At 38.2% G+C, this 27276-nt stretch overlaps 1 protein-coding gene across 1 annotated transcript; it reads left to right on the top strand.

Moving 5' to 3' along the window:
• The first annotated feature begins 1018 nt into the window (after positions 1 to 1018).
• NPHP3 (nephrocystin 3) lies at positions 1019 to 25972 on the top strand. The gene is made up of 27 exons (XM_058028187.1): positions 1019 to 1372; positions 2592 to 2717; positions 3932 to 4082; positions 4837 to 4989; positions 6314 to 6447; positions 6698 to 6858; positions 8281 to 8428; positions 8973 to 9047; positions 9550 to 9729; positions 11106 to 11209; positions 11881 to 11995; positions 13028 to 13171; positions 13705 to 13802; positions 14273 to 14375; positions 15002 to 15084; positions 16134 to 16272; positions 17081 to 17245; positions 17707 to 17804; positions 18654 to 18776; positions 19112 to 19301; positions 19444 to 19685; positions 20084 to 20159; positions 21313 to 21440; positions 23065 to 23305; positions 24255 to 24380; positions 24702 to 24817; positions 25000 to 25972. The coding sequence occupies exons 1-27, from the start codon at positions 1019 to 1021 to the stop codon at positions 25178 to 25180; spliced, it is 3954 nt and encodes a 1317-aa protein (XP_057884170.1). The 3' UTR covers positions 25181 to 25972.
• Positions 25973 to 27276: the final 1304 nt, after the last annotated feature.

Below are 27276 nucleotides of genomic sequence, written 5' to 3'. Positions count from 1 at the left end.
AGATGCAGGAACAAATGGATGTTCTCCTCAGATATAGGGATGTTACACTGAATTCCCTATGACTGGTGAAGGAACCAAAGAGGGCGTTTTTGAGATATAGAGAAGGAAATGCCTTTAGGATAATTTACAGGGCTGATAATCCATGGCTTCCTTGTTCTTGGCAGGTAAGATCTTCAAACAGGGAATTCACCAATTTCATGTGAGGCGCACAAGGTGCAAGTGCTGACCTCGGGCATGATGTGACACCATTGCCCAGCACTCACCTCTTGCTGGTGACACTACTGGCTCTTCTCAGTTCTTCTTGGAGAGTGCCAGCTGGTCTGAGAGGTCACAACTTCTGGCCAGTGAGGGGTAATTCCCCCTCCAAGGTCTCCTCAACACCAAAGTTGGTGGCACAACCTGTCTGTCCCTGTTTGGCCAAGGAGAACAGTGTGATATAAGCGTGTAGACCAGCCAGGGATGCCGCGCAACCTGAGGGCTCCGGGGCAGGTGACAGATTAGAAATAGACACTTGAGGAGAAATAGACACGGTGAAGATAAAAAGGGGCACTTTTTTTTCCTTTTGATAAAGCATCCCCGAGGAGGCTGAGATGGTGTCAGTGGGAATGGGAAAGTTTGCCGTGACCTCACATTAGCTGGTTTTTAACAGCAAAACCCTAAAACGCCGTCACTTTTGGCTGTGAGCAGCAGATTCCCGCCGCCAGCCCCCGCGGCTCTCCCTCTCCGCTTTTCCCAGCCTCCCGGGCTGCTCCACCGGCGTTCCCGAGCCGGGAGCCGCCGCGGGACGGGACGGGGCGGGAGCGGCCGGGAGAGGGAGGGAGGGAGGGAGAGAGGCGGCCCGCGGGGCAGCTTCCTCCCGCTCTCCCTTCCTCGTCCGGCGGCCGCAAGGAGCGGATCATGGCCCGCAGCCGCCGCCGGGAGGGCTCCGCGCCGGGCACGGCCCCGCCGCCAGGTCCCCCCGGGGGCAGCGGGCCCTGGGCTCGGGGTTAGAGCCTCGCCCTCGGGCCGGCGCGGGGCCATGGGCACGGCGTCGTCCCTGGTGAGCCCGGCGGGCGCCGTCGGGGAGGTGATCGAGGACACGTACGGCGGCGGCGGCGGCGAGGCCTGCGAGATCCCGGTGGAGGTGAAGCCCAAGGCGCGGCTGCTGCGCGGCTCCCTGCGGCGCGTCGGCGGCTCCCGGCCCGGCGGCCTCATCGGGGCCAGCTTCAAGTCCACGGCCTCGGTGCAGGAGCTGGAGTGCGTGGCCGAGTACGAGCGCCTGAGGAAGGAGTACGAGATCTTCCGCGTCAGCAAGAACAACGAGGTGGCCTCCATGGTGAAGAAGGAGGCCAAGCTGGACAGGGAGAACAAGCGGCTGCGCGCCGAGCTGCAGGTAGCGCCCGCTGCCCCGGGGTACTGAGGGCACCGAGCGGCGATGCTGAGGCTGCCATGGACTCGTCCCGCTTCATGCGGAAAGATGTGCAGGGAGGTGACGGGTGCGAGGGAAGGCAAGGTGCTGGGTGTGAAAAACCCTAATCACTTGTTTATAAAATTTTAAAAGTTTAATAGTAATAAAATGGTTATAAAAATAGTAATACAATTAGAGTAATAATAATTTGGACAATTTGATTAGGACAATATGAGACAATAGAGACAAAGAGTTAAGGACGTCTGCATACCTTTTTCTGGGCAGCACGAGCCCGAAAAAGGCCCCATGTTAACAAAGGATTAACCCTTAAAAGCAGCGGCCTGTTGAATATTCATACACTTCATACATGATGCATAAATTCCATTAAAATACAGGATTCTGTCTGGTCATCATCAGCTTCTTCCTCTGAATCTTAACAGCGCCTTCGAGGCAGGAACAAGTTCGTTTCTTCTGATAATGGAGCAATAAATTCTTTTTCGCGGAAAGATTTAGGTATCTTGTGGCTGCTATTTTGCTGCAAGTCCTTTCTTTAAAAAAGTATCCTACATAGCATAGTTTCTATTTTAACATTTCTTATAACCTAAAACTATATTTAGCACACTACTTAAGAGAATTAATACAGCATTACTTTCTAACACAACACATATAATAATTCATTTTAATATTTGCGAAAAGCCAATCATAAAATACACATTTTTCACACTGGGGAAGTGGTGTCCCAGTGCTCTCCTGCCGAGCCATTGGGATGCCGTCACAGTGCGCCTCTGGGGATGGGGACCACGCCGTGCGCCGCTGTGGTGACCTGGGAACGGGCTGAAGTTGTGCCAAGGGAGGCTTAGGCAGGATATTGTAAAAGGTTCCTCACCCAGAGGGTGTTGGACACTGGAATAGACTCCCCAGGGAAGTGGTCACAGCACAAAGCCTGACAGAGTTCAAGAAGTGTTTGGACAGTGCTTCTGAGCACAGGGTGCGACTCTTGGGGTGTCCTGTGTAGGGCTGGGAGTTGGACTCGATGGTCCTCGTGGTTCCCTTGCAACTCAGAGTATTCTCTGATTCTGGCTGCCCTACAGTAAGGAAAGATACAGGGTGCTGAGATAATACTGTAGTCAGACCTGAAAAGTAATCTGAAACCTCTTATGGGCAATAAAACTCTGAAAAAAAATGAATGACTAAATGTTTTCAGGCACTTCAGAAAACATACCAGAAAATACTTAGAGAGAAAGAAAGTGCATTAGAAGCTAAATACCAAGCCATGGAGAGAGCTGCTACTTTTGAACATGATCGAGACAAGGTCAAAAGGCAATTCAAGGTATGGTTTGACTTTTCTATTCCTAGGAAAATCACCAAAAAAATATCACTTGTTCACATTCCCCAAATGAACCCTTCTCCAAAAGCTTTCATGATACCCTCTCCTTCTTAAAAATACCTTAGCGTGTCATAGCTGTAGATGCCTATTTCCATTAAAATAGTCCTATCAAAAACTCTCTGTAAGACCAAGAGGAAAAAAATATGAAATAACTTCATAAATATTAAAAGGAGAATATGAAGTGATACATCATAAGCTAAATTCCTGCGTTGAGTTTGAACACAGGAGTATATTCATATTTGAGAATGACAAGAAAACATGAGCTGCAAACTGTCACATGCTGAATTGTGTTCCATTAGTAAATAATGGAGCTCCACATAGTTCCATTATAAATGTTATACCTTGAATTGTGAGATGTAACATGTCTAGCTTATTTTTTTTTAAACTGTGTATTGGTGCATCTCTTTTGGCTGCAAAAATATGATAGTTAGAGACCGTTTGCACTCCCTGCAGAATGACTTGAAGGGCCAGGCAGATGTTTCTGCTTTTCCTTTGCTGCAGATGATACTTTTGCCACCCCAAACAGGTCCTAGCTTTTCACTATTTTCAAGATTCTTCATGTCCTTAATTTTAGTTGTCTGTAGTTACATGTAGTTCATGTTTGTCAGATATATAAAAAGAGGATTGGTTCTGACCTTATTTAAGAAAATGAGACTTGAAGACTACTTCATTTCTTTGAATTTAAAACCAGATTCGTGTTTTCTTTCCCACATGATGGTAATAAGTTGCAAACAGGACAGCTGGAGATGTTTGATCAATTTCTGTCGTAGGAAATTGACATTTCTGCAACAACTTAATGTAAATAAAAGATTATATGTAATTTTAAATAAAAACATGGGAGCATAAAAGGGAACCTTTGAAAAAATTGTTACATTTAGCAATTTTAGAAGACAATAAAGTTTAAAAAGTAAAAAGACTTATTTTCATTTTTAATGAACATGCTAATGTAGGCTTCTTTCAGAATGGTATGTTAAGGTTTATAATGGTAAGATTTAAAATTTTAAACTGTGGTTTTCTGCTTATTTCATGATGGCTTCAGATTGACATTTTCATGCCTTTGCCTGGTAAATAAATGCAAAAAACTTACTTTTCCAATTGAAAGTAGATAACATGAGCTCAGGAATAGATGCTGATTTTTTTTTCCTTCCTGCTAATAGATTTTTAGAGAAACTAAAGAAAATGAGATTCAGGACTTACTGAGGGCCAAACGAGAGCTAGAAGCAAAACTCCAGAGACTCCAGGCCCAGGGAATCCAGGTGTTTGATCCTGAAGAGTCTGATTCTGATGATAATTGTACAGATGTTACAGGTGAGCATTTCATCCCCAACATTTTATGTTGGAACATGACTGAAGTCTCCAAATAGTGAAGCAGAAGACAGATATTTGTGTTGTTTTGAAAAAAGAAGTTTTATTAATCCAGATGAAAAGCAACTTAAAGTAGTTTGAAGGGTAAAAGCAACAAACCTTGCAAACTTGGTTTAGATTGTGGGAACCTCACATTTCTGGTGTTACAAATCAATAAATGAAGACAGAGAACTGTCTAGACACAGTCACTTGAACACTTTTTAAAAGTTGTTCCATTATCTGTTCTGAGTTTTCTAGTCTTTTCTGAGTTCTTTTATTCTGTATCTGAGAGATAGTGCTCCAGCATATCCAAAAATCACACCAGAAACTCGAGGGAGTCTTAGACACTTTGGATGATGACATATGCCAGTGGCAAGCTGCTGTGTGTTCCAGAACAGCAGTTAGATCTTTAACAAAGAAGAAGTAGGTACAAAACCTTGTATATGCTGTATGAGGAATTTACTAACATGGAAAGGATTCAGATGAGTATGTGAGCAATCTATGTAATAGCAAATATTAGGAAATACCCTCAGCCTTTGGTGTCATGGATTCTTGTTAACTTTGGACAAGCAACCATTTAGAACACAAAGGTGTGAGGAAATCTGCTGACAGAAGAAAAATTATGGTCAGTGGTATGTGGCTGGAGTATTTAGGAATGACAATTTACCCTGTGTAGTGACAGTGAAGAGGGTTTTTTTGTTTGTTTTCCAATTCTTAGCTGCTGGGGCGCCATCTGAATACTGGAATGGAGGAGTGTTGGGAAGTGAGCCATCCATGGGTAGTATGATGCAACTTCAGCAGTCTTTCAGAGGGCCTGAATTTGCTCATAGCTCCATAGATGTCGAGGGACCATTTGCAAATATAAACAGAGGTAAGTAATGACAATTCATTTTGCTGGGATTGTAGGTGTCTGTGGAATTTTTTCAACTATGCTTAAATAACTCTGTTCCTTCTTGGATCCTTTTCTGTCCACTCTTGGGCAATTTAACTAAAGGATTATTTGGACTTCTTTCTAAAAGTAAAAGGAAATGTAGCTAAGTTATGTTTAATATATATGATGACTGTGGTATGTGTAGCAGTGATTTTAGCAAACAGCAGTTACCAGTGCTTTGTTGTGAGTGTGTTCCTTATGTTGACAATGGAAGATAATGGCTCCTTCTTTCAATATCTGCTGGTGTTCTCTTTTTCCATTTGTATTCAGATTCTCTACTTCCTGAGTATGAGCGTCACATTTGTGTTAGCATAAATTATACCACTGTTTTGTTCATTGATTTTGCATGGATTTTGAGTCTGCCTAGGAGGCCACTTATGGAAATCTGATTATAAGACCAGGATGTATAGTTGTTATGTAAATCAGTGCTTGATATTTTCTTGTCAATAATTACTGCTTTTGAACTTTGTTTCCCAAGTGGCCTCTTGTAAATCGGCTTCTGATACTCTGGTTTCCTTCACTGTTGTCCTGGCTCTGGAACTCTCCTGGATATAGTTGGCTTTTGGCAGTTTTTCCCTTTTTAGTTCAGGCTCTGTCTGATTCAGAAGTCTGTGCCTGCAAAGTGGGAAGGGTGGGTCTTCTCTGTGATGGCTCCAGCTTCATACACTAAGCTTTTCATCACCCTGTGTGGTCCTGAGAAGAGAACCTATTCCTATCTTGAAAGAATGACCAACCACAAAATGAAGAGTTTAAGAAAGTTTTAAAACTCATTGCTTCTGTAGGGAATAAACATACAATGCTACAGAAAGCAATGGATTTTTTTTCTCTGGAAGAGGAAGTTCCCACAGTGTTTTGCTGTCATTTATTCACATGGTCTAATTGAAATACACATAGATCTGAAGGACAAAAAAGTGTTTGGTTATGAGTGAACTTATTACTCCTGCATATTGGTACTTATTTTACAACTATCAGCTTGATTTTGTGGAAACATTTCATCAATCCTTTTTAAAGGAGATATCATTGTGATGATAATATAAATACATTTAACACTTTTATTTTGACACATTGTCAAGTTGTGTGACATTATCAAATGGTATGAGTTCTCAACATTTGTAAAATTTAAATAATTGAGTAAAAAAACTGCTACTATTTTAAATAAAAAGTAGTATTCATGATGTTAGGAGGTGATGACTTAACTGTTATGCAGTGTGATGACAGGAGAAAATGTCTAAGACTTCATTTTGGGGTTTTTTTCCATTGGCAGATGATTGGGATGCTGCTGTTGCCAGTTTATTGCAGGTCACTCCTCTGTTTTCCCACTCTCTGTGGAGTAACACAGTAAGATGTTATATTATCAGTACTGATGAGACTCAGCCAGAAGTGACCATCTTCATTAGAGTGAGTACCCCCAAACCTGTGCTCACTTTTGTGCTGTCTTGTTTCCAATGTGATGCTGGTTCAGAAATTTGTCTAATACTTCTTGAAAGCTTTAGTAGGTGTAGTCTGATTCCAATGAAATCAGTGAAAGTATTGCCAAGGGCTTCAGGGAAACAAAGTGCTTAGATTGAAGAAACTGAGATTTGTTTGGTCGGTCCTTAGTGCTATGCATGGTTAGTAATAAAGCACTGTTGCTCACATTTGCTTTCAGAACTACTCTTCAAAACTTCAGAGAGTCTGTGAAACAATGGGGTACTTCTTTCAAGTCGTTAATTTTTCAACAGAGAATGAAAGGCCTCTTCAGGATGTAAGAAAATGGGAAATAGAAAAAAGTTCATTAGTAATTTTGCTCCTGCATTTAACTTTGCCAAGGTGAGTATTTTCCAGGCTGGTGAAACAAATGGCAGCTTGTAATTTATGCAGAGTGCATAGCTTATTAAAATGTATGGGATGCTTTGCTCAGTATGTTTCCTAAGCTAGTAACTTCAAAGTGATACTCCTTCAAACTTTAGGTTGGCTAGTGCAGACACTTAAAAGAATGTATCAGCTTTGTACCATTTTCTTCTTCTTGTAGCTACAAATTCTCTTAAAATACAGCTTAAACAATGTCTTAATAACATACAGAAATGTTTTGCTTTCCAAGAGGAGCTGTCTGTTGTGCATGCCGTTATGTCTTAGGAATTCAAGATGGCTGATGTGAATGTACTCAGTGTTTTTCATTTGCTTATCTAGCCTTACACCTGTCCATAGTATTTGGGGTTTATTCTATCACATATTAGTTCCTGGTTTTGGCTGTCTTTCAGACTAATTTAATGGCTTTCCTGTGTGTTACTGTGTGCTGTCTTTTGACAGCTTTGATTTAGTGAAGTCATGATGTTTCATGACAAATAGTGATGGAATGTGGTGTGTTTGTTCAGTGAGTAATTTCTTAACCTTCTAGAAGAAGAAGCATGATTCACTAAAGAAAATACACCAAAGGAGGGATACTTTTGAATTGTTTTAGGAATGTTACTGTTATGTGTTATATGCTGTTGCCAAACAACCCAGTTTTATGTATGTGAAGCAAAAATGTGTAAGAAAAAAATATTCAGGGGAAAAAAACCCCTAAACTATTAATTTAGAGAATTTCTGTTAGAAAAACTCCGATGAAAATTGTAGTGCTTGTGTAAAGATGGTAATATTTGAGCACTCTTGTCTGCTATTATCAGCATCCACAAGTAGTATAGTTCCTTCTGTGAAAAAGCAATAGATATCTGTGGATATCATTTACATATATAAATCCAAAGTGCTTTTGAATTTGGAGGTGTCAAATTCTCATTTTTAAATACTATAAATTGAAACACTGTCACTCAAGACATCGGAAAAATACTAAAGCACTCTTCCTGAAAAGATCAAAGATAGAACAGAACCTTCAGATAACTGGTAGCAAAGCATATATATGATGCTTATTAATTATATGTGAAACCATACTTTTTCCTTGCAAGGCAATTACCTTTCACTTGGCATATTGCTATGACAGGAAAAACAGCTTTAAATTTACCAAACAATAATTGAAAAAATTAATACATGGTTTTGCTGGTTTTGGTACAAGTAGCATAAATCTCTCTCTCAGCTTTTTCTTGCTTCAGACTTTTTCTCATATTCTCTGTTGAAATATTTGATTGCTTTTTTGCTATAAATAGATATGACTTTTGAATTAGATTTTGCAGTGAAACCCATCTTTGGAGCTTGTGTTGATTGAACTGTTTACTACAGCAGTGTAATATAGCACAAGAATGCTGATTTCCAATCTAGTTGTTTGTTGGAGGACTGTGAAGAAGCCTTCTTGAGAAATCCAGAAGAAAAGCCCCGGTTAATTTACCACAGAAGGGAGGAAGGCAAAGTCAGTTCAGTCTCAGTGCAACAGTTAATTGAGCAAATTTCTTGCATGAACAAAGCAAAGGTATGACATTTAAAAATTGCTGTAAACAACACTGCATGCTGATAGTCCCAGATTTTAGAAGAAATTGCATTGCACTCGTTGCTCTGGCTGCTCATTCTGTCAGCAGATTGATGAAGCTGAAATTCATGAATGTTATGAAATTTTCATTAGCAGGGGAGAAAAAAAAGCCACCGCATTTTCACTGAAAAAAAAAGGGCTATGCTGTAAGGTTAGAATTTCTTACCTGTATTTAGGCATTCAAATGGCAAAGTTGTTTATCTGAGGTCCCTCTGTAGCCACTGAGGGGAATGAAGTATACCTCTAGAGAGATTACTGCTGCCTGAAAATCGATCAGTTATGATCTATTTCCCTCTACAGAGACAATGGTTGAGAACAGCTGAAACTAGATGCCCAACTTTTAAAGTCCTTAGGCAAAATGAATCTTACCTAAGGAAGGCAACAGAATGGAATTTAAATGTGTTCCAGAATGTTTTTGTTGGAAGTCCTAAATATTGTTCTCAGTTGGATTCAGAGTTGTGTCATGCTTTTCCCTTTACTTTTTCAGATGATTGACCATGTTGGAGGTATGGAGGAAGGAGCATATGAAATCTATAATTGTGTGGAGAAAATAATTAAACAGGTAAAGTACATCATGCATTTTAGCTTTTTATGTCTATGTTGATTTATGATCTTGAATGATGTCAATGTGATTACTATGTGGTACTTAGGTGTGATTCAAAGTATCTCTCTTTTATTGTTAATATCTGGCAAGCAAGAAAATGTGCAAGTGGAAAATAAAACCCCAAACTGAGCAGTGCTTTTATGGACAGAAGCACTGGACCATGGGAAAGGGTTCTATTTATGGACCTTAATTAGCTTTTAATTTCTCTTTATCCATATCCATCCTCTCCTTATTCTTGGGGTGAGTTGTCTCCACTATGAGATATTTTAAATCAATGTCTTGAGACCTGTGCATTCAGAGTTAACTTAGTTTCAATTAATTGCTTATTTATTTATGTTCTTTGCTGCCCTGCAAGGAAATGAACATATTGGTGTTAGTAGAGCCACACTCATACTGAGACTATCACCATATGTGCTTGCACTACAGTTGCAGTTTTTCCATGTAATTTCTTTTTATTTAGGATATATTGGGGTGTGAAATGACAGACTTAGAAGGCAAGGACCTGGGTAATAAGGAAGACTCTGCTGCTCCTGAAGAAGAAGTTTTTGGTGATGTATTGTGGGATGCACACGATGAACAAGAACAGATGGAAGCTTTTCAGCAGGCCTCTAATTCAACATGTGAGCTGGGATTTGAGAAAGTGAGTACATTATAAAGGTATATGGATGAAGAGAAAGTATTAACTCACTTTCATCCCTTGTTGGGCAAGATGCATTTCTACAGAAGAAGCAGTGTCTGAGAGCATCCTTAAGGCTATTACTCCTTATGCTGGAAGAAGCCATATGTCTGATATAGATGGCATATTTCTTTTCTGGGAGAGATGCCAGTTGGTGTGTTGTTGAATGACATTGATGAAGAAGTAGTTGTTGTGCCTGCACTGGAGAAAAGCACTAAAACAGTGTGCCAGAAGCAGAGCGTCCTCCTAGACTTTGGTCATCAATAGATAACACTCTTGAATATCTTTTTTTTTCTTCTTCTTCTATGTTTTTTATTTCTCTTTTATTTTCCCTGAGGAAATCCAACCTCTTTCTTGACACCTGGAGTTAGGTCTTTAGGAGATGATTAATGAAAAGATTTCATCTCATCATGCAGCTGTAAAAGAAGAACAAAGTTCTTCTTTATAGTGGAAAGCTGCTGAATACCTCAGTACTTACTCATTACTGGAAATAATGTTTTAAAACTTTTCAAGTTGTGAGTATCAGGTATATGTTGGGAAGATATAATGAGTGTAGGAAGATAAACATTAAAGTCATCACAGAATATCGTGCAGTAGTTTATTTTGGCAATGTAACATAAGCATGCATTTTCTGTTACTGCATTTAAATTCTTAATACCCTGATTTTACTAGCACAATATATTCTTTTACTTCCCCACTCCTATATTGGTAATGGTTTGGAGTATTGTACCATCTTTATTACATTCTAGAGCAATAGAATAACACAACATTAAAGAAAAAATGCCAATGTATATCTAAATGCACCTCTTACTTTGAAGACAAAATATTTCTCCCAAGCAAGTGAAGGATGTTTTGCTTTGGTTTATTTTGTCATCTGCTGCAATATTTTTGGACATTCATATGCTGTAAGAAAGCCTTCTTTTGTATGCCTTTGTATGCTCAAAATAGTCATTCATGGCAGATGCCAGCTTTTTCCTGGCAACCATATCCAGTGCAGTGGAGTAGTTTGGGGAGAGGGCGGGACAAGGAAGCCTGAGCAAAAACAGAACACTGTTGCTTTACTGTAATAACACTAATTCCGTTTATTACCACATTTTAAAAAGAGTTTTGAAGAAAGTGTTAGTTAATTCTATACTTTTTAAAAAAGAGATAATAAATTCTGTGGTTTGAGTGTTTCCTTGCAATATCTGCTTGCACTTGTGTTGTATTGCATTTCGGCAGTTTCTTCTTACCTTAATAAATTGGTACATGCATTTTGAATAAAAATGGTTTACAATACCAGGCACTATATTTCTTCCTTAAACACTGGATTATTTATAATGATTGCTTCTTTTTTATAGTATTTTGAACGTCTGAATGACCTAGTAGCAGCACCAGCACCAATTCCACCATTGCTTGTATCAGGAGGACCAGGCTCTGGGAAATCTCTCCTTCTGTCTAAATGGTAGTTTAAATTTATTTTTTTTTAATATGAATGAAGTTTAAGAAAAGAGTTTCCGTTACATTTCAAACATTCTGTCAGTAATAAGAGATAAAATGGGGGCATTTACAAAAGTGCTAACGTTATTGAAGCATCCTGGAAAGATTTGTGATATTTGAGTAGCTAATTTCATCTGGGCTGCCTTTGACAGCTCCCTGATGCCAGCTGCAACACCTTGTGATAAGGCATCACTTACATACCTGTCTTTGCACAGCATTACAAAGTGGTTTTGATAGCTCAATTGTGTTTCCCTTCTCTCATACACAAGAAGGGTCTGAAATAAAGAATCCTCATAATTTATCATAGACCATAGAATTTTATTGTCACTTGTGTGCTATGACAAAATTTTCTGATAAATTGATGGTGTCATTGCTTTTTGAAAGTTTAGTGGCATATGACTGTTCAGTGCCAGGAAGGGCACTTGCTAATTGCTATCAGTAATGATGAGAGTAAAAATGGAATCTGACATTAGAAGTTCAGTTGTAGCTCAGGAAATGTCTATCCTGTTTTGTAAGATAAACATGGAACACATGTAGCTAAGCTGCTCTTTGGCAAAACTGATGCATTTTTTTGAGATCTATTTGCAAAATTGCAGTCTGTTGAGTCTACTTTTTTTTCTTCTCTTCTTTCATTAGGATTCAATTACAGCAGAAGCATTCTCCAAACACTCTAATTCTTTACCACTTTGTTGGGAGGCCCATGTCTACCAGTTCAGAGTCTGCATTGATAATTAAGCGCCTTACTCTGAAGGTAATGCTGTATTACATGCCCTGCATTGCATCTTTCTCTGTGTGTGTGTGTGCAAAAATAACATTTTCTACAAATTTTTCAGCAGTGAAATGTAATACAGTTGTAGTAGAAAAATATTCAGGTTCAGATTGGTCAGGGCTCTGGACAACCTGTTCTGGGTGAAGATGCAATGCCCCTGCATTTGACTAGGTGGCCTTTTAAAGCTCCTTCCAATCCAAACTCTTCTGTGAGTCTATGAAATGTAAGGCATTATAGGATGAGGGGAATCTGATCCTATACACTTAATGTAGTTCAACTAAATAGCATCTCTGTGATATTCATAATAGATCAGCATTAGCAGTTATTTAGCAGTTAGTTTCCAGTGACCTATAAAACCATATAATTATACTCCTTCCAAAATTCCCTGCCATCTGGCCAATGAGAGAGGCAGGTGGTACATCTTGTGTCTATGTGCTTAGAAACCCAAGGCTGTGCTGGCCACTTGGTACCATCTTGTTCCTAGACTAGGCTCGCTCCTATATTAATTTATTTTTAATTGTGTGCTAAATACATGGGGAATAAGGATCATTTTTGTGCTAGGGTCTGAACTTGCTTTTTCCATCACAAGAGTAGCACTAAGGGCCTTACAGCAGTAAAACCTGTAGAAAAATGAATTCAATTTTTCTATCCATGTAGCTTTCTCAACTATCTTAGATGTTTGCCTGTTTAATCTGTGCAACTTAAAGTCCTTTAAGTCTTCATATTTCTTGTCTGCTGTGTAAAGGTTATCTCTCTAGAATTTACACACTGGGTTCAAGAAATATTCTTTGTTCTGCATAGGCCAGCTTTCTGCCTATACTAGAAAGAAAGAACTCCGTGTGAACTTGACTAGAAAAATTGCCCCCACATCCCATGGAGTTTTTTTGGGGTAGAGGGTGAGGTAGGGGGGTAGAACGGCTTTTTCTTTTTTCCCTTTTGTGTCTAAAGGACTTCTTTCAACTATCCTAGCTGATTTTTAAGATAGAATTTCATGTCATGTTTATAATTCTGCAGCTTATGCAACACTCTTGGTTAGTATCACCTCTGACTTTCGATCCAGCTAAACTTCTGGAAGAGTTTCCCCGTTGGCTGGAAAAGCTTTCTGCACGCCATCAAGGCAGCATTATTATCATTATTGACTCTATTGACCAAATACAGGTATGTTTTCAAAATCTTTGCCATTTGTCAGTCTAACAGGAATCTTGACTATTGTAATAGGTTCAGTCATAGCTGTGTAACAAAAATATTAGTGTTTGCTTTGCTCTGAAGAAAACATATAGAAAATAGTTTTGTAAAGAGTGCAGTTGAGTTATTTTTGTAGATAAACTTTTTTAGGATTGTTTTGGTATTTTTCTTCTAAATTTTATCTTAACCCCTTAATTTTTGAGCAGTTTGCTTACATTACTTTTCCAAAGATCCTGTGAGCTGACTTACTGGGCATGTATATAGCCTGGTTTTTATGGGGTGAACATTTCAACAATAGTATTCTATCTGCTTTATTTAGTGTAGAGTTGTGCTGATGCATATAAGTGGGTCATTTAGTACTGTCTAGAGGACCAGTTCATGAAAGATTTTAAAGGACTGGAGAATTTAAGACTCCTTTCATTGGGTTGCACAGTTGATGAGACATAGCAACTTCTGGCATTGTTTTGAACAACCTCTGTGTTAAGAAATGAAATTTTGTTTTTAAGCAAGCTGAGAAGCACATGAAGTGGTTGATAGATCCACTGCCAGTGAACGTGAGAGTGATTGTGTCAGTGAATGTAGAAACCTGTCCACAGGCTTGGAGGTATGTTACATTTCTGTGATGTGACAAAGTATCCTGGCTTAGAATTATTATTTTAAATTGCAGTTACTCATTGAAGAGCAGACAGATTTGTCAAGATGTGGAGATTTAATAGGATAAGATTTTGCAACCTATGAGGAAAATGAAAGCTTCTCCATTTCAGCTGCAATGACAGATTTTGGATGCTGGAAAACCAGATTTTTGTTTTACTGTGATGGATCTACCCACATGACTGTATGAAAGATGATATTAAATGCAGTCAGATGCACATCAAGAACTGCAGTACCATGATGTAGATTCAGGATAAGGCTAAAAGTGGAAATTTTACTTCAGATAAATAGAATTTCATAGTAGGAGGGAATAGCTTCAATTACTGCTTTGATATAAATCTTTAAAAAGCCCTGATGTCTTTTTTTTACTCTTTTGTGCTATTTAATAAGGTTCAAATATGACTTTTTTCTCTCTTACCAAAGGTTATGGCCCACTCTTCATCTTGATCCACTGAATTCCAAAGATGTTAAATCTCTCATTAGTGCAGAATGTAACTCTGCAAATGTTAAATTGACTAAAGAGCAGGTATGTCTGTTGTTTTTCTGAAATACTTTACTCTAGTATAACTTTTAATGAAAGCATGGAAAGATTGAATTAGCCCAGCTGCCAGAGTAAAGAATTATATTTAGCTAACTAAATATGATTGCTCAAGATAGCATGAAGTTTGAGTATTTTTACCCCATGGCTCTCAGCCCTGAAACACAGAAGGAACAACATAAATTTTTAACAGAAAAACTGTGCAGTTGCACATAGTGCTGTAAATGTGATGCTTTATTTTAGAATACCAGAAGGTTTAATTATGTTTTAATTAATTATTTTTGCATAATACTGTAACAGTCACCAACAGATTGGGAAAAACAGTATTTCACCTTTGTCCTTGAGACTGATTCTTTAAGGTAACCTTCATGTTCAGATACAATGTTAAACCCTAACTCTGCATCTTAAATTCAAATGGGAATTTTCACTTATATGCTCCTATAGCTGGAAATGTGTGCAGTATTTTGTGTACTACTTACTACTTACTACTTACATATTATAGTCTTCAGATGTTGCACATAAAATAATATCTAGGATTTTTGTTTTCTTCTCAATGATTTATTTGTATGGTTAGTTTCATCTCAGTTCACAGATGATTATTTAAAATGTTGTAGGAGAAGAAGCTTGAGAGACATTGTCGTTCTGCCACAACTTGCAATGCTTTGTATGTCACTCTCTTGGGCAAAACCATTGCTTGGTAAGTTGAGGTGTTTTGGAAATTACTATGGTCACCACTAGATCAGAAGACTTCAAGTAGGTCAGCCTTTTGAAATACTTTCATTTAACACAGAATTAATCTTGTTAGGAAAAATGATGGAGAAGTTTTGCCCTCCACTGACTCTGAATGCAACAGGAACAGAAATCGGAGTTTACAGTCACCAGTTTGATACTAAGTGAATCCAAGCAGTTGTATCTATTAGTTTCCAGCTCTTCTGTTTTTATTTAATTTTAATTTGTTTAATTTCTTCTTTATGGGTGTGTCAGTTGCTTCAGTTTTTAAAGGTATTTGAAGGTTTTTAAAGGTATTTGAAGAATGTTGGTATTGTGTTGTTAAACAGTTAAATTCAGGTGTGTTGTATTTTCTGATGTACCACAGAGTTTCCCCCACAGATTTTTAAGGCTACAAGGAAGTTCAACAACTGTTTAGTTTAACTTCCTGCATATGGTCCTTAGCCTTGTAATTCCTGCTGTGGAGAAAATTAATCTTCCCTGTTGTGCAAGAGAATACCCAATAAGTGCATTGGCTTCTTATTAACCTAGACTTCATCTTGTTGAGAAAGATGCATTTTTAGTTAAGAGACTCCCAGAAGATGATACACTAATTGGTAATTTACTCCAGGTGACTGATTTCATTATTTTTGTTCATGTTTTATGTTCTAGAAGACTTAATTGCTCCTGAAAATGTGCTTTGTAAATGCATTAAATGAAATAGCAGCATGTGGTTTTATCTTTATCCATCCTGATGTTCCTGCTTGTACTCCTGCTGGAGAAATGAACACTGCAGCCTAGGTTTTTCAATAAAACTGTTGCAGCTATTTAGAAAAATCAGACAATATGACAGAAATCAGAAATTGACTTGGAAGAACTCACCTCTTCTTTGTTGAAATCTCACCAGGTGCTTTGCAGCTTTTGAACCCAGTAGAAATCCAGAGAATATTTGAGATACAACTCTTTTGTAGTTTGAAATCAATCTTACTCAGCCAAATATAATATGCTAAACCTAACCCTTTTTGTCCTTCTGTTCAGTGTTGGAAATACAGGAAACATTGATGAGATTCTTCAGCAGTGTTGCCAGTGTCAAGACACAGTGTCACTGTACAGGCTTGTTCTGAGATCAATTCAGGAATCATTGCAGAGTGATAAAGAGAAAGATCTTTTGAGAGAGGTAAGCAGAGAATGCATCACTGTTTCCACAGGTAATAAATACTCTTCCCTCTAAAGAGTTTTCCTTAACTTAAAAGTAAATACAAATTTATATTAGTTCATATGTATGATTCAGGGACTATTGTGTATTATTAGTATACAAGGGACAATTTAATTAGTGTAATTACATCTGTTGGATAATTATAGAATGTATGACTGCTTTGTGTTAAATAACAACTGAGCTGTTGTCTCACAGAATAAAGCAGAGCTTTTTCCCTATGAGGTGATACAGAATTAGCACTTCCTTGCTGATCACTACCATCATCTAGTGATTAATTACATTGAGCGTAGTAAATGCAATCAAAACATGGTGTCTTATGAATACAGGCATTGCTTATTACATTTCTGACTCCTCTTCCTACCTTTGCAGAATTTCCCTCTTGTGCAAAACATTTTTTAATTAGTACACAATACTCTTTACTTGCTACTTCTTTGGTTCTGGCTGCATGAAGACCCTCAGCATATTTGACTTAGATGAAAGTTCCTCATGATAATGGAGTTACTCTCTCCCAGTGTTTTAGAAGAAAGTCTGAGGGGCCATTTGTTGATCTCAGAGTGTCCCATTTGGTGCTTTATCTATTAGAACATTAAACCATTAACACTGAGGTCTCTTCTTTGAGAAGATGGAAAGGGCTTGTATAGACAGGATTTTTCCTCTGGCTATAAAATAATCACAGTGATAAACAGCATTTTTCTTGAGATTTCAGTGTAACTAAGCTCTCCGGGAAATATTGCTAACTGTGTGAAATCTTGTTTTCTGCTTCATGCAGATCCTGTGTGTCATTGGTGTCAGCCACAATGGGGTGAGTGAGTCAGAGCTGATGGAGCTTTATCCTGAGCTGACTTCTGCAGTGCTGGCCTCACTCCTTCATAGCCTGCACAAAATGTGTCTGCTGACATATGGCTGTGGTTTGCTGAAATTCCAGCACCTCCAGGTAAAGTTTGTAATTCTAAACATGTGCAAGGGAAACTCCAGCTCCTGGCTCCAACCCCTGTTTTTTTAGATAAGTTCTGTTGTTAGCTACCTAGGCCTTGAAATGCATGTTTGCTCATTCATTCTCCTTAGATTTAGAAACACCTTGAAAACTACCAGAACTGTGATAAACCAGTATTGCTGAAAATCTGACCTTTCAAACATTCATAAATTTCTAATCTATTAATTTTTAACTCCATGTATCCTAGAAAACATTGGCTTCCCAAAAAAACAAGAAGAGTTGAAAGGAATATTGCTTGAATAATCAGAGCTGTGGTCTAATGTAAGACAATTTGTTTGTAGTGCCTTTGTCATTAGAAGATTTTCAGTTCTACAACATGAGATGTGTTTCATCACCCTGTGTATCATCACCACTTAAACAAATTAAATGCATTCTCTTTTTTAAATTATCCTCTCTTTCAGGCATGGGAGATGGTAAAACTAGAGTATATGGAAGCAGGTGAAAATGTTATTTCTGCCTATAGACAAAAACTAGTGGAATATTTCACCATGCAGTTGAGGTAGGTCAGAATTCTTCAAGAAGTGCTAAATTGCAGATTTCATGCCTCATAGATATTTTGGTTTCTTCATATACTTTCTTTGAGTTTAGTAAATTATTATCGCAAAATAACTATGCAAAATTGTCAGCTTAAAAGTTTACTTATTGATATGTTTTCTTTTTAGTCTTGGAAAAGAATGAGGTCTGTGAAGGGGAATGGGCATACGATAAAGTGGTCATGTGGAAATATAGGGCATGAATTTATACCGTATCAGTTATTTTGTGGTCTCCAACCCCCCATGGATTTTTGTGGTCTCCAACCCCCATGGATTTCCCAGTAAATGCTAGGAAATTTGAGTTTGATTGGGACTTGAAGCAGAAAACCACTTGTGTTCAGCAAGCAATTACACATAGATAAGAGGAGATCTGGTAGGACAGATGAACATCTACAAGTTCATATCCAGCTTGAAAACTGATTTGCATTTACATCCCAAGTTAGTGTCCCAGCTGTGGGCTGCTGTTTATTGCTCCTCCAAGCATCTGCTGTTGGGTAGGAGGAAGCCAAGAGGGCCACAGTGTGCCAGACAAAGGAGGCACAAAAGGACAATGGGCTGCTGCAGGGCTGCAGTCCTCCTGGCAGGCGTCGATTAGCCCATATGGGATGGAGAGGCAGCTTCCTGTGGAGTGCCTGGGGGTTCCAGTGCCTTCTGAGGTGAAATTAAAATGAACATATAACAAAATGGAGTACATAGGCCTTACAGTAATCTGTCCAGACATTCAGGTGTGGAAATTGTATGCTTGCCTGGTTTTCACAGCAAAAAGATGCCAGGCCTGTCAGAGTTTTAATTTACATTTGTTTTTCTCTCAATAGTCAAGACCGAGTGACGTGGAGAAGTGCAGATGAACTTCCCTGGCTCTTCCAACAGCAGGGTGATAAGCAAAAGCTACACAAGTGTCTTTTGAATCTCTTTGTGTCCCAGAACCTTTACAAAAGGTACAAAGGTAGAAATTGCTTCGGCCATTATAAACATTTCATAGTAATTTTTTGTCAATATAAATCAGAAAGCGACAGATTCAAATACTTAAACAGTGGAGGCTGAAATGCTAAATGATGTTTCCATATAAATAATGTATTTTTTTTTATTCTGCTACACCCTGGGGGGTGGTAAAGGAATAAATATTGCTGTTGAATAGCATTAGTCTCCATGGACTGTCTCTGTAGATGCTGTAGCATAACAACATTTGTGCATGTAGGCCTTTTATTCCTAAGCTAGCATCAGTCTGAATAGAGAGGTATCAGAGATAAGATTCTTTTCCTTGTTAAAACAGGGGACATTTTGCAGAATTGCTGAGTTACTGGCAGCTGGTTGGGAAAGATAAGAGCTCTATGGCAGCTGAGTATTTTGACTCTCTGAAAGAATATGAAAAAAGCAGTGAGGGAGAGGAAAGTATGATCTGCCTGGCTGATCTTTATGAGACCCTGGGACGGTTTCTTAAGGACCTAGGTCTTCTCAGTCAGGTAAGTACATTTAGAGATTGTTGTAACAGCAAAAAGGCAAATGAAGCAGAGCTCAGTGCGTGCTTTCTGTGGCAGTGGTTAAGTTATTGGAGCATAGAGGATGCTGCCTCCTGCCCTCATGCTCTGGACTTGGCTGTTCCAGGCTGTAGCTCCTCTGCAGCGCTCTCTGGAGATTCGGGAGACCGCGCTGGATCCAGACCACCCCAGGGTGGCACAGTCCCTCCACCAGCTGGCAGGGGTGTATGTTCAGTGGAAGAAGTTTGGAAATGCTGAACAGCTCTATAAGCAGGCACTGGAAATCTCTGAGAACGCCTATGGAGCTGAACACCCTCGGGTGGCCCGTGAGCTTGATGCACTTGCAACGTTGTACCAAAAGCAGAACAAGTAAGCTTAATTACACTGCTGGTTTTGTTTTATATGGAGCTAGTACAAAAAAAAATTACCAGCAAAAGTTTTTTTCCTGAAGCTAGAATTTTTCTTTGTTTTTTTTTCCAGTTTCATATGTTTAAATGCAACCATGAGCATCCCCTCTCTATTCTTGTAGCAGTTCACATAGGAGGGGCCAACTTTTGTGCTTAGTTTAACAAAAAACTTGCAGAGATAAAGGAGAAGTATTGTCTGTCCCTAATAATTTTGTAAATTTTATATTTGAAAATAAGTGTGATTATTCTCAAGAATCTTAAATTTTCAAATCTGTACACTTAAGTACCTTAGAATCTTTCCAGGATGCTTATTGATACCACATTTGACATTCTTCTCACACTCCAAATAACTACTTTCAGATATGAACAAGCTGAGCAACTGAGGAAAAAGTCCTTCAAAATACGCCAGAAAGCAGCAAGGCAGAAAGGCAGTCTGGTAAGGCAGTACTTGATATTTAAGAAGAGGTACAGGGCATGTTGCTAAACAGATGATAAATTCTGTTCACAGAGCTGATAATGCTCCAGGGCTTTTGATAATTGTGGGCATAGCTAGTGAAGTATCTTAGCAGCAGCTTTGGTAACTTTCAAGAGTCCTTTCAACTCTGCTAGAGGTAGAGATGTATCAGTACAGCTGGAATGGATTGGAAGTGGAAAAGAAAGAAGTGGATATATACATTTCAGAGGCGCAGAATTACAGCCAATACAATTGTGTGTCAAAGTCACAATGTTTTGAAAAAGGTGATCTCCAGAATAGTTGAGGCATTTATCCTACTAGTGAATGCAGTGCTTACTGCAATGGAAAATCCGGGTAAATATATTAGGTGACATACAGAGTTTTCCCCTGTTTTCTTCTCCTGTGTTGTTTTTCAGCTACAGGGTTTCTCTTGTCATTTTTGAGCTAAGAGTTTATCATGTAATGCCTGTATGTAAGAGTCCAGCTAATAACTCCAGAGCTCAAGTTGTGGCTCTAATGAAAGTAGTAAAAACCCATAATCATGTTGCTGTTTCCACAGTGATTAAATAAGAATGAATTTGGTTCATGAATATTTGGTCTATTTCTGTAATGAGTTCTTCTGCAAAAATATTTTAATCAAAACTGCAAAGACCAAAAATAAGCAGAGTGTGTAAAAACGATGCACTTTTTACTTTATTTTGTTTGTAAACATTAGCTTGTTTGCCCATTTTACACAGATTGATGTGAAGCCTTGAGTAATATTTTATATGCATTTGTATGTGTTTAGGATTGAAGGCTAAATTGATTTTAAGTTTCGAGGTTCTAAACCTAAGAATTCAATCTGAATTCATTATTTGAACTGTGGAGTTTAAGCAAATTAGCATGTCTGATACAGGGAGAGAGGTGTGACTGCACAGTAACTTGTATTGCTTGGAAATTTTCACCAAAATTTCACATTTTTGATGCAATTTGCTGATAGATTGTAAGTAAGCGTTTGCCATATAGCTCAAAAATAGAACTTAAGGAGGATTATTGTGCTACTTTGGCATCAAACTAAGTCTTTTGGTTTTCTGTCTCTAGTGTTAAACTTTAAAAGTACCAGTGACTGGCTTACATCTCCTTCTTTTTGCCGTAGTGTGGCTTTGCTCTCCTGCGTCAAAGAGCCCTGCAGCTGGAAGAGCTCACGTTAGGCAAGGATACATCAGACAATGCTCGAACCCTAAATGAGCTTGGAGTCCTCTACTACCTGCAGAATAATCTTGAGTGAGTTGTACTGATTGTGACACATCTACTGAGTGATCTCATGTCTGAATGAGGCAGAACATGGAGATCTAACTCTAAATGCAGACACATGATCAACTACTTATCCCTTATTCATTCTGCTGGGTTTTGTTCACTGTGAAATTCACTCCTATTTTCTGTTTGGTGCTGTTGACATGTAGGTGTTTACCATGTCAGTGCACTTCCTGCATTCAGAATTGATGTTCCACAGTTAATTAGCCTTTGTTGCAAATTCCAGTTCTCTCTCAAACTTCTGCCTTCTCTGCTCAGCTTCACTATTTTATGACTCTCCTTTACAGTGTTTGTCTTTGAACAGCAGGATTGTTGTTTTTCTATGACAGTATTACAAGAAGTCATGACTTAAATATTCATTGTGCCTGTAATCCTTCAGCTTTTACCCTGACATCCTGCTAAAAACCAGAAAGGGCCAGAAAAGCACAAAGGTGTTCTAAAGGCAGACAGAGATAAACAGGGGTGTTGAAAAAGGGGAATAAAAGGTGCAAGATGGTTCTGATTGTATGTTTAACCAGTCTTCACATCAACTTCTTTAGCTAATAGAGGAATCTAAGCTATGTGTTATGAAGGAATTGTAAAGTGACCTAAATCCCACTCTACTGAACTGAGTCTTTTCAGAGAATAAAAATGCCCAGCAAAAAAGCAAAAAGCATAGAGTGAGTTCTGGAAGTATTTTTACTTCCAGTTCTTCCGTACCTAGTGTTTAATGCACCTGTAGCTTTTGGATAATTACAGAAGTATATAGTTATTTAGGATCTGCATACAGAATCATGATCTTTACAGAGAAGGAATTGGTTTTTAACAGTTGTTAGACATGTGGGGTTTTCATCAGCTTACCCTCATGAAATGACTGATTATAGAGGAGCAATATTTTATCTAATCTCGTACAAGATTGTTCAATATTCCATGTTATTCATATGTAGTTCCTGTTAAATGCAACCTACTTCAAGAGTAGCTGTATCTCCACTATTTCAAAGGTGAGAAAAGGTATAAACTTTGTTCTAGTGGAGGTTTAAGGAACTTTTTAAAATGGATATTCCTTCTCTGAATCAGCAAGTCCAAGACTTCATGTTGTTAAAATGAAATCAGCAGCAGAAGGATATATCACTTAATGAATAATTATTTGTCGCAGATGATCTTCCAGCCCTTGCACCTTTTGACACTTCTCTAAGAGCTTCAGAATTGAACCTACAGTTCTGTGTATAAATGGTCTTTTTTTTGCTAACATAAAATGGATTTTTCTGATTTATTAAGCTGACCTCTTGAGAATAGCATGGCAGGGTTTATGTGGATGTCATGATGAGGAGCTGCCTAGTAATAATGGATGCTATCAGTCTTATGGGGGGATCACCTGTAGTTTTGATAGAGGAGCTGCTGTAAAGCTGAAATGAAATAGTGGCACCCTACTGTAGTGAGATAAAATGTGCTCTTTGCTTCAGTGGTGACATTACACAGAGTCTTTTCTACTTTGTCAGTTCTGAACAAATTCTACTATAAGTTCCCAAGGCTGAGTTTGTTGTTTCAAACAGGCACTTCAGCCTGTACAGATGTTACCAGCTTTAAAATATTGATGAGCAAATCTGTTGTGTAGGACAGCAGAGCTTTTCCTGAAGCGCTCCTTGGAAATGCGGGAGCGAGTGCTGGGATCTGACCACCCAGACTGTGCACAGTCTCTGAACAACCTGGCAGCCCTGTACAACGAGAAGAAGCACTATGACAAGGCTGAGGAGCTCTATGAGAAAGCTTTGGACATCAGGAGGAGAGCCTTAGCTCCAGACCATCCCTCCTTGGCTTACACTGTGAAACACCTGGCAGTGCTGTACAAAAAGATGGTGAGCACACACCTGTTATCTCTTCTGACCACCTAAATTAACTGTAATGTCTTTGTCTCATGTTTTTCTTTTAACAGAATGGCCTTGAACTTTACAGTCAGTTTAAGGGCAACTTTTAGAATTATGAGGGAGATAGCAGTTCACAAATAAACTGTCTGGCTGAGCCACCTTCAACTTCTGTTGGCTCAGTGAAAGATGAGCATTACTCCTGTGAAAAAAGCACTCTGTGGAGTAAAATTACCAAAAGTATAAACTTCTGCATTTTCTAATTTCAAAATGTGTCATGAATATTTGTGTTTGTATGTGGTTGTTGCAACCATTAGTTTAATAGTGATATAGTGTTTCCAACAGTTGAATCAAGATGAATTTCTGTGGGTTATAAGAATTTTATGTATTTTATGTTTTCACATTTTACTGTTCTTCCAAGAGAAAAAAGACCTGGATAATCTCTTAGATCAAATTTGCTCATGTTTCTGCTAAATAATTCTTACCCGCTATTATCTGCATCAAATGGTTTTGGGTCACGTTATTTTCTGCTCACTTCACCTTCTAATTTTCATTCTGCTGGAAGCTGCAAAACCACTCGGTATTTGCATCAAAAACCTCTTTGCTAGTTTGAAGGAGCACAAATTAAAAGTACAACTGAAAATTCTTTTTACAGCCTTCTCAATGAGACACTTGTGGGCAAAAAATAAATTAAGAAAAGAAGAAATAGACCTAGCTGAGAAACACACTAACTGAGAGTTTAATATGCCCAGTATTTTGGAAAATTAGGTTCTAATAAATAATCATGATAAATAATTTATGCAGAATATACATATTATTTAGCAAAGTTATCCCCTTATTCTAGAAACAATTCAATCTTCTCCAAGGCTTTTGTTTAAAATAGGTTTTGCTGTTACCATCTTGATATCAGAGAAATTAATAATTTTTTTCATGTTATTTCTAGGGAAAGCTTGACAAGGCTGTTCCTCTGTATGAGCTAGCAGTAGAAATTCGACAGAAGTCATTTGGCCCAAAACACCCGAGTGTAGCAACTGCTCTGGTGAACCTGGCTGTCCTTTACTGTCAGATGGTAAGGTTTTCATGCCCAACATTTATTTTTCCTGTCTTAGGCTTTTTTGTGACTTGTACCTAAATGAAACTAAAGAAACTTGATCGTATTGGAAAGGGAAATTCCTTATAATATTTGCAAATTCTTGGGTTCCTTTTTAAACGTTGAAAGCTTATTTGGCAAGAAAAATGCATGCAGGGAAAAAATAATTGCTGTGAATGGTAGGCATGCTACTGTACCTAGGATGCATTGATACTATGTTGGCAAGAAAAAGCCTATGTATTACACATCTATATCAAAGAAATACACACCTGTAACAAAGAAACTTTCTGCTACCCAAAGAAAAAGCAGATTGAAGCTTTGCCTCTCTATGAACGCGCACTAAAGATTTATGAAGACAGCTTTGGCCAAATGCATCCTCGCGTGGGGGAAACACTGAAAAACTTAGCTGTGCTAAGGTAAGATAATATGCTTCAACCCTATAAATGCAAATTACTGCATGAAACAAAACATCTGGGCTTTTCTAGGAAAGTATAGTTTAAGTACACTATGTTGATAGTATGGTGTATATTTCAATTTAAATGAATTGAGAGAGCTGTTTTATTTGCTTGTTTCAACTTTGTTTTGCTCTTTTCCAAAGCTATGAAAGGGGAGACTTTGAGAAGGCAGCTGAACTTTACAAGAGAGCTATGGAAATCAAAGAAGCAGAGACTTTGTTGATAGGTGGAAAAGCAACTTCTCGACACTCATCAAGTGGAGACACATTCAGCTTAAAAAGTGCATTATCACCAAATGCTTTGCTGGAACACGGACAAAGGTGATACAAACCTGCTCCAAGAAGAGGCAGTGTCTATGGATATTTTCAAGTAGACAGAAAATTACCAAGATAAATCCATTTTTCCAAGGATTTGGTACTGTTTTGGGACTGACACCCGTCTTCATGAATTCTGCCTTAACTTTGCAGACTGTATGGTACAAAGTGAGCTGCTTTCATTGTTCACAGGCACACACATTAGTTACTAGCTCAAGTTGTAGCTAATACCAAAACCATGGACCTGATGCCTCCTAGCCCAAGTGCCAGGACTATAACAAATTAAGCTGAACCACTTGTATAAACTCTAAGAGGCATTTCTTACTTCTGTGTTGTAACAGCATGGCTTAGAGAATTTGTGTATTTTTGTATCATCAGTCCTTCCTGCCTTTTTACAAGTCTTTAAAGTTGTTTCTGAAGAAATGGTAATTTTGAAAAAAATTTGAAAATACTGTTTAACCTCAAGTTTTACCTGCAGGGTTATTTCAGTTTAAGTAAACTTTCATTCAAGGAAGTTGTGCAAAATGAAGTGGTTTCCTTGGGAAACTAGGATATCTAAATATATCATCATCATCTACAGTTAAAGCTGTTGAAGGATTCCACTCTGTTCAATAAAAATGCTTCCAGTGAGGAATCAGAATGAATATGATTATGGCCAGATTTCCTGTTCTTAAACCTTTACAATACATCTACTGTTTAGTCTTACTGGATCCCTTAAAATACAAGAATGTTTTTACTAGCTGGGAAAATCTAGTGATGCAAAGTAGATTGCCATCAGATAAAGAAATATTAATCAAATCTACTTGCTTGTTGTATTTCTTAATACCCGAGTCATTGGAAGAATCAGTCTGAGTTCTATTCTCATTCAGTTCATAAATGTATGCATCAATTTAAATACATACTAAAAAAAGACTTTTTTATAAAATAAGAAATGTAAGTGGAAAATTATTTGAAACCCTACTATAATACTTCAGAGGCAACTAATGTTAACTTGATCCAGTTTCAAAAATGCAAATAGCCTTCACTTCAAAGGAATACTTGCCTTCCAAGTGTTTTTTCTCTTTTATAGTAGAATTAAATATTACTCATTTCAGCCCTTGTTCTGATTAGGAGGAATTTAGTATTTTGGTACTGCAGTAACTTGGCAAAAGAAAATGTATATAAAACTGACAGTACAAATTAAAACCCAAATTTGATTTTTAAGATTAAGGTTTAGTTGAAAACAAAAATCAAAAATAGTTACTGAAGGTGTTACAATAGAGGACTAAGAGTAGACACTTTGAAATAGCTCTCTGGCTATTTTCCTCTTATTCAGAAAATGGGTTTATAAACAAAGCAAGGGTTTACCATTCTATTTCAACCACCTTAGCAAGTTTTAAGAACTGGAAAGTTCTTTGCAGGATTGTCACCAACTGAGAAGAGGGGCAAAAGGATAGACAGACAAATACAGATGCAAAAAATCCCAACCAAAAATGCCCAACCTCCCTCCCCTCCAAAACCTCAACTTACTCAGCTTGTGCGTGTTTATGTTGCCTCATGTTCTTAGACCCCTAATTCTCTCCTCTAAAGAGTTATCAGATGTCTGGTCTAGCTTGCCATGTCTATTCTGATTTTAATAGGTACAGTGGTACATCTTCCTCTCCTAAACAGTTTCCCTTATTGTAGCTAGTTTAAATAAGAAGTTACTTTCTAGAGCCTAAGCGTTACTGTTGCTGAACTGTTACTCTTCTTCCATTGAGCAACTTCTCTCCAACTTCCTCCTAGGTTGCAGGGTTGGTTTTGGAATAAGAAAAAGAATTAAGATAAAAAATTAGTCCCTCAAAAACAGCAGATCCCAACATCCATTGTCCTTCAGCAAAGAGGGTGAGGAATCCATGTGCCTGCCCTGTGAACCCAAAGAAAGCTTATGAGACAGCTTCCATGGAGCTGTACCTCATGGACAGCAAGGAAAAGTCATTTCTATACATGGGATATGCCAGATAATACTTCTGTGTAGGACTCCACCTCAAAGCAGAGGGTCACCAGTTTCAATGGAGATGTAATTATACTGTCAGAATATCAACATCTTAATAACGTTCATGAGACACTGTAAAAACTGAACACTTT

Source organism: Melospiza georgiana, chromosome 1 (assembly GCF_028018845.1).
Source record: "Melospiza georgiana isolate bMelGeo1 chromosome 1, bMelGeo1.pri, whole genome shotgun sequence".
Lineage (NCBI taxonomy): Eukaryota > Metazoa > Chordata > Aves > Passeriformes > Passerellidae > Melospiza > Melospiza georgiana.
This window is presented reverse-complemented; position numbering and strand designations above follow the sequence as displayed.

Bases quoted from the DNA above. Each gene is read 5' to 3' on its own strand.
- NPHP3 (XM_058028187.1), top strand. From the start codon at position 1,019: ATGGGCACGGCGTCGTCCCTGGTGAGCCCGGCGGGCGCCGTCGGGGAG. The intron at 15,085-16,133 runs GTAAGTTGAGGT...CCTTCTGTTCAG, and splicing joins TTGGGCAAAACCATTGCTTG to TGTTGGAAATACAGGAAACA. The intron at 20,160-21,312 runs GTAAGGCAGTAC...TTTTTGCCGTAG, and splicing joins CAAGGCAGAAAGGCAGTCTG to TGTGGCTTTGCTCTCCTGCG.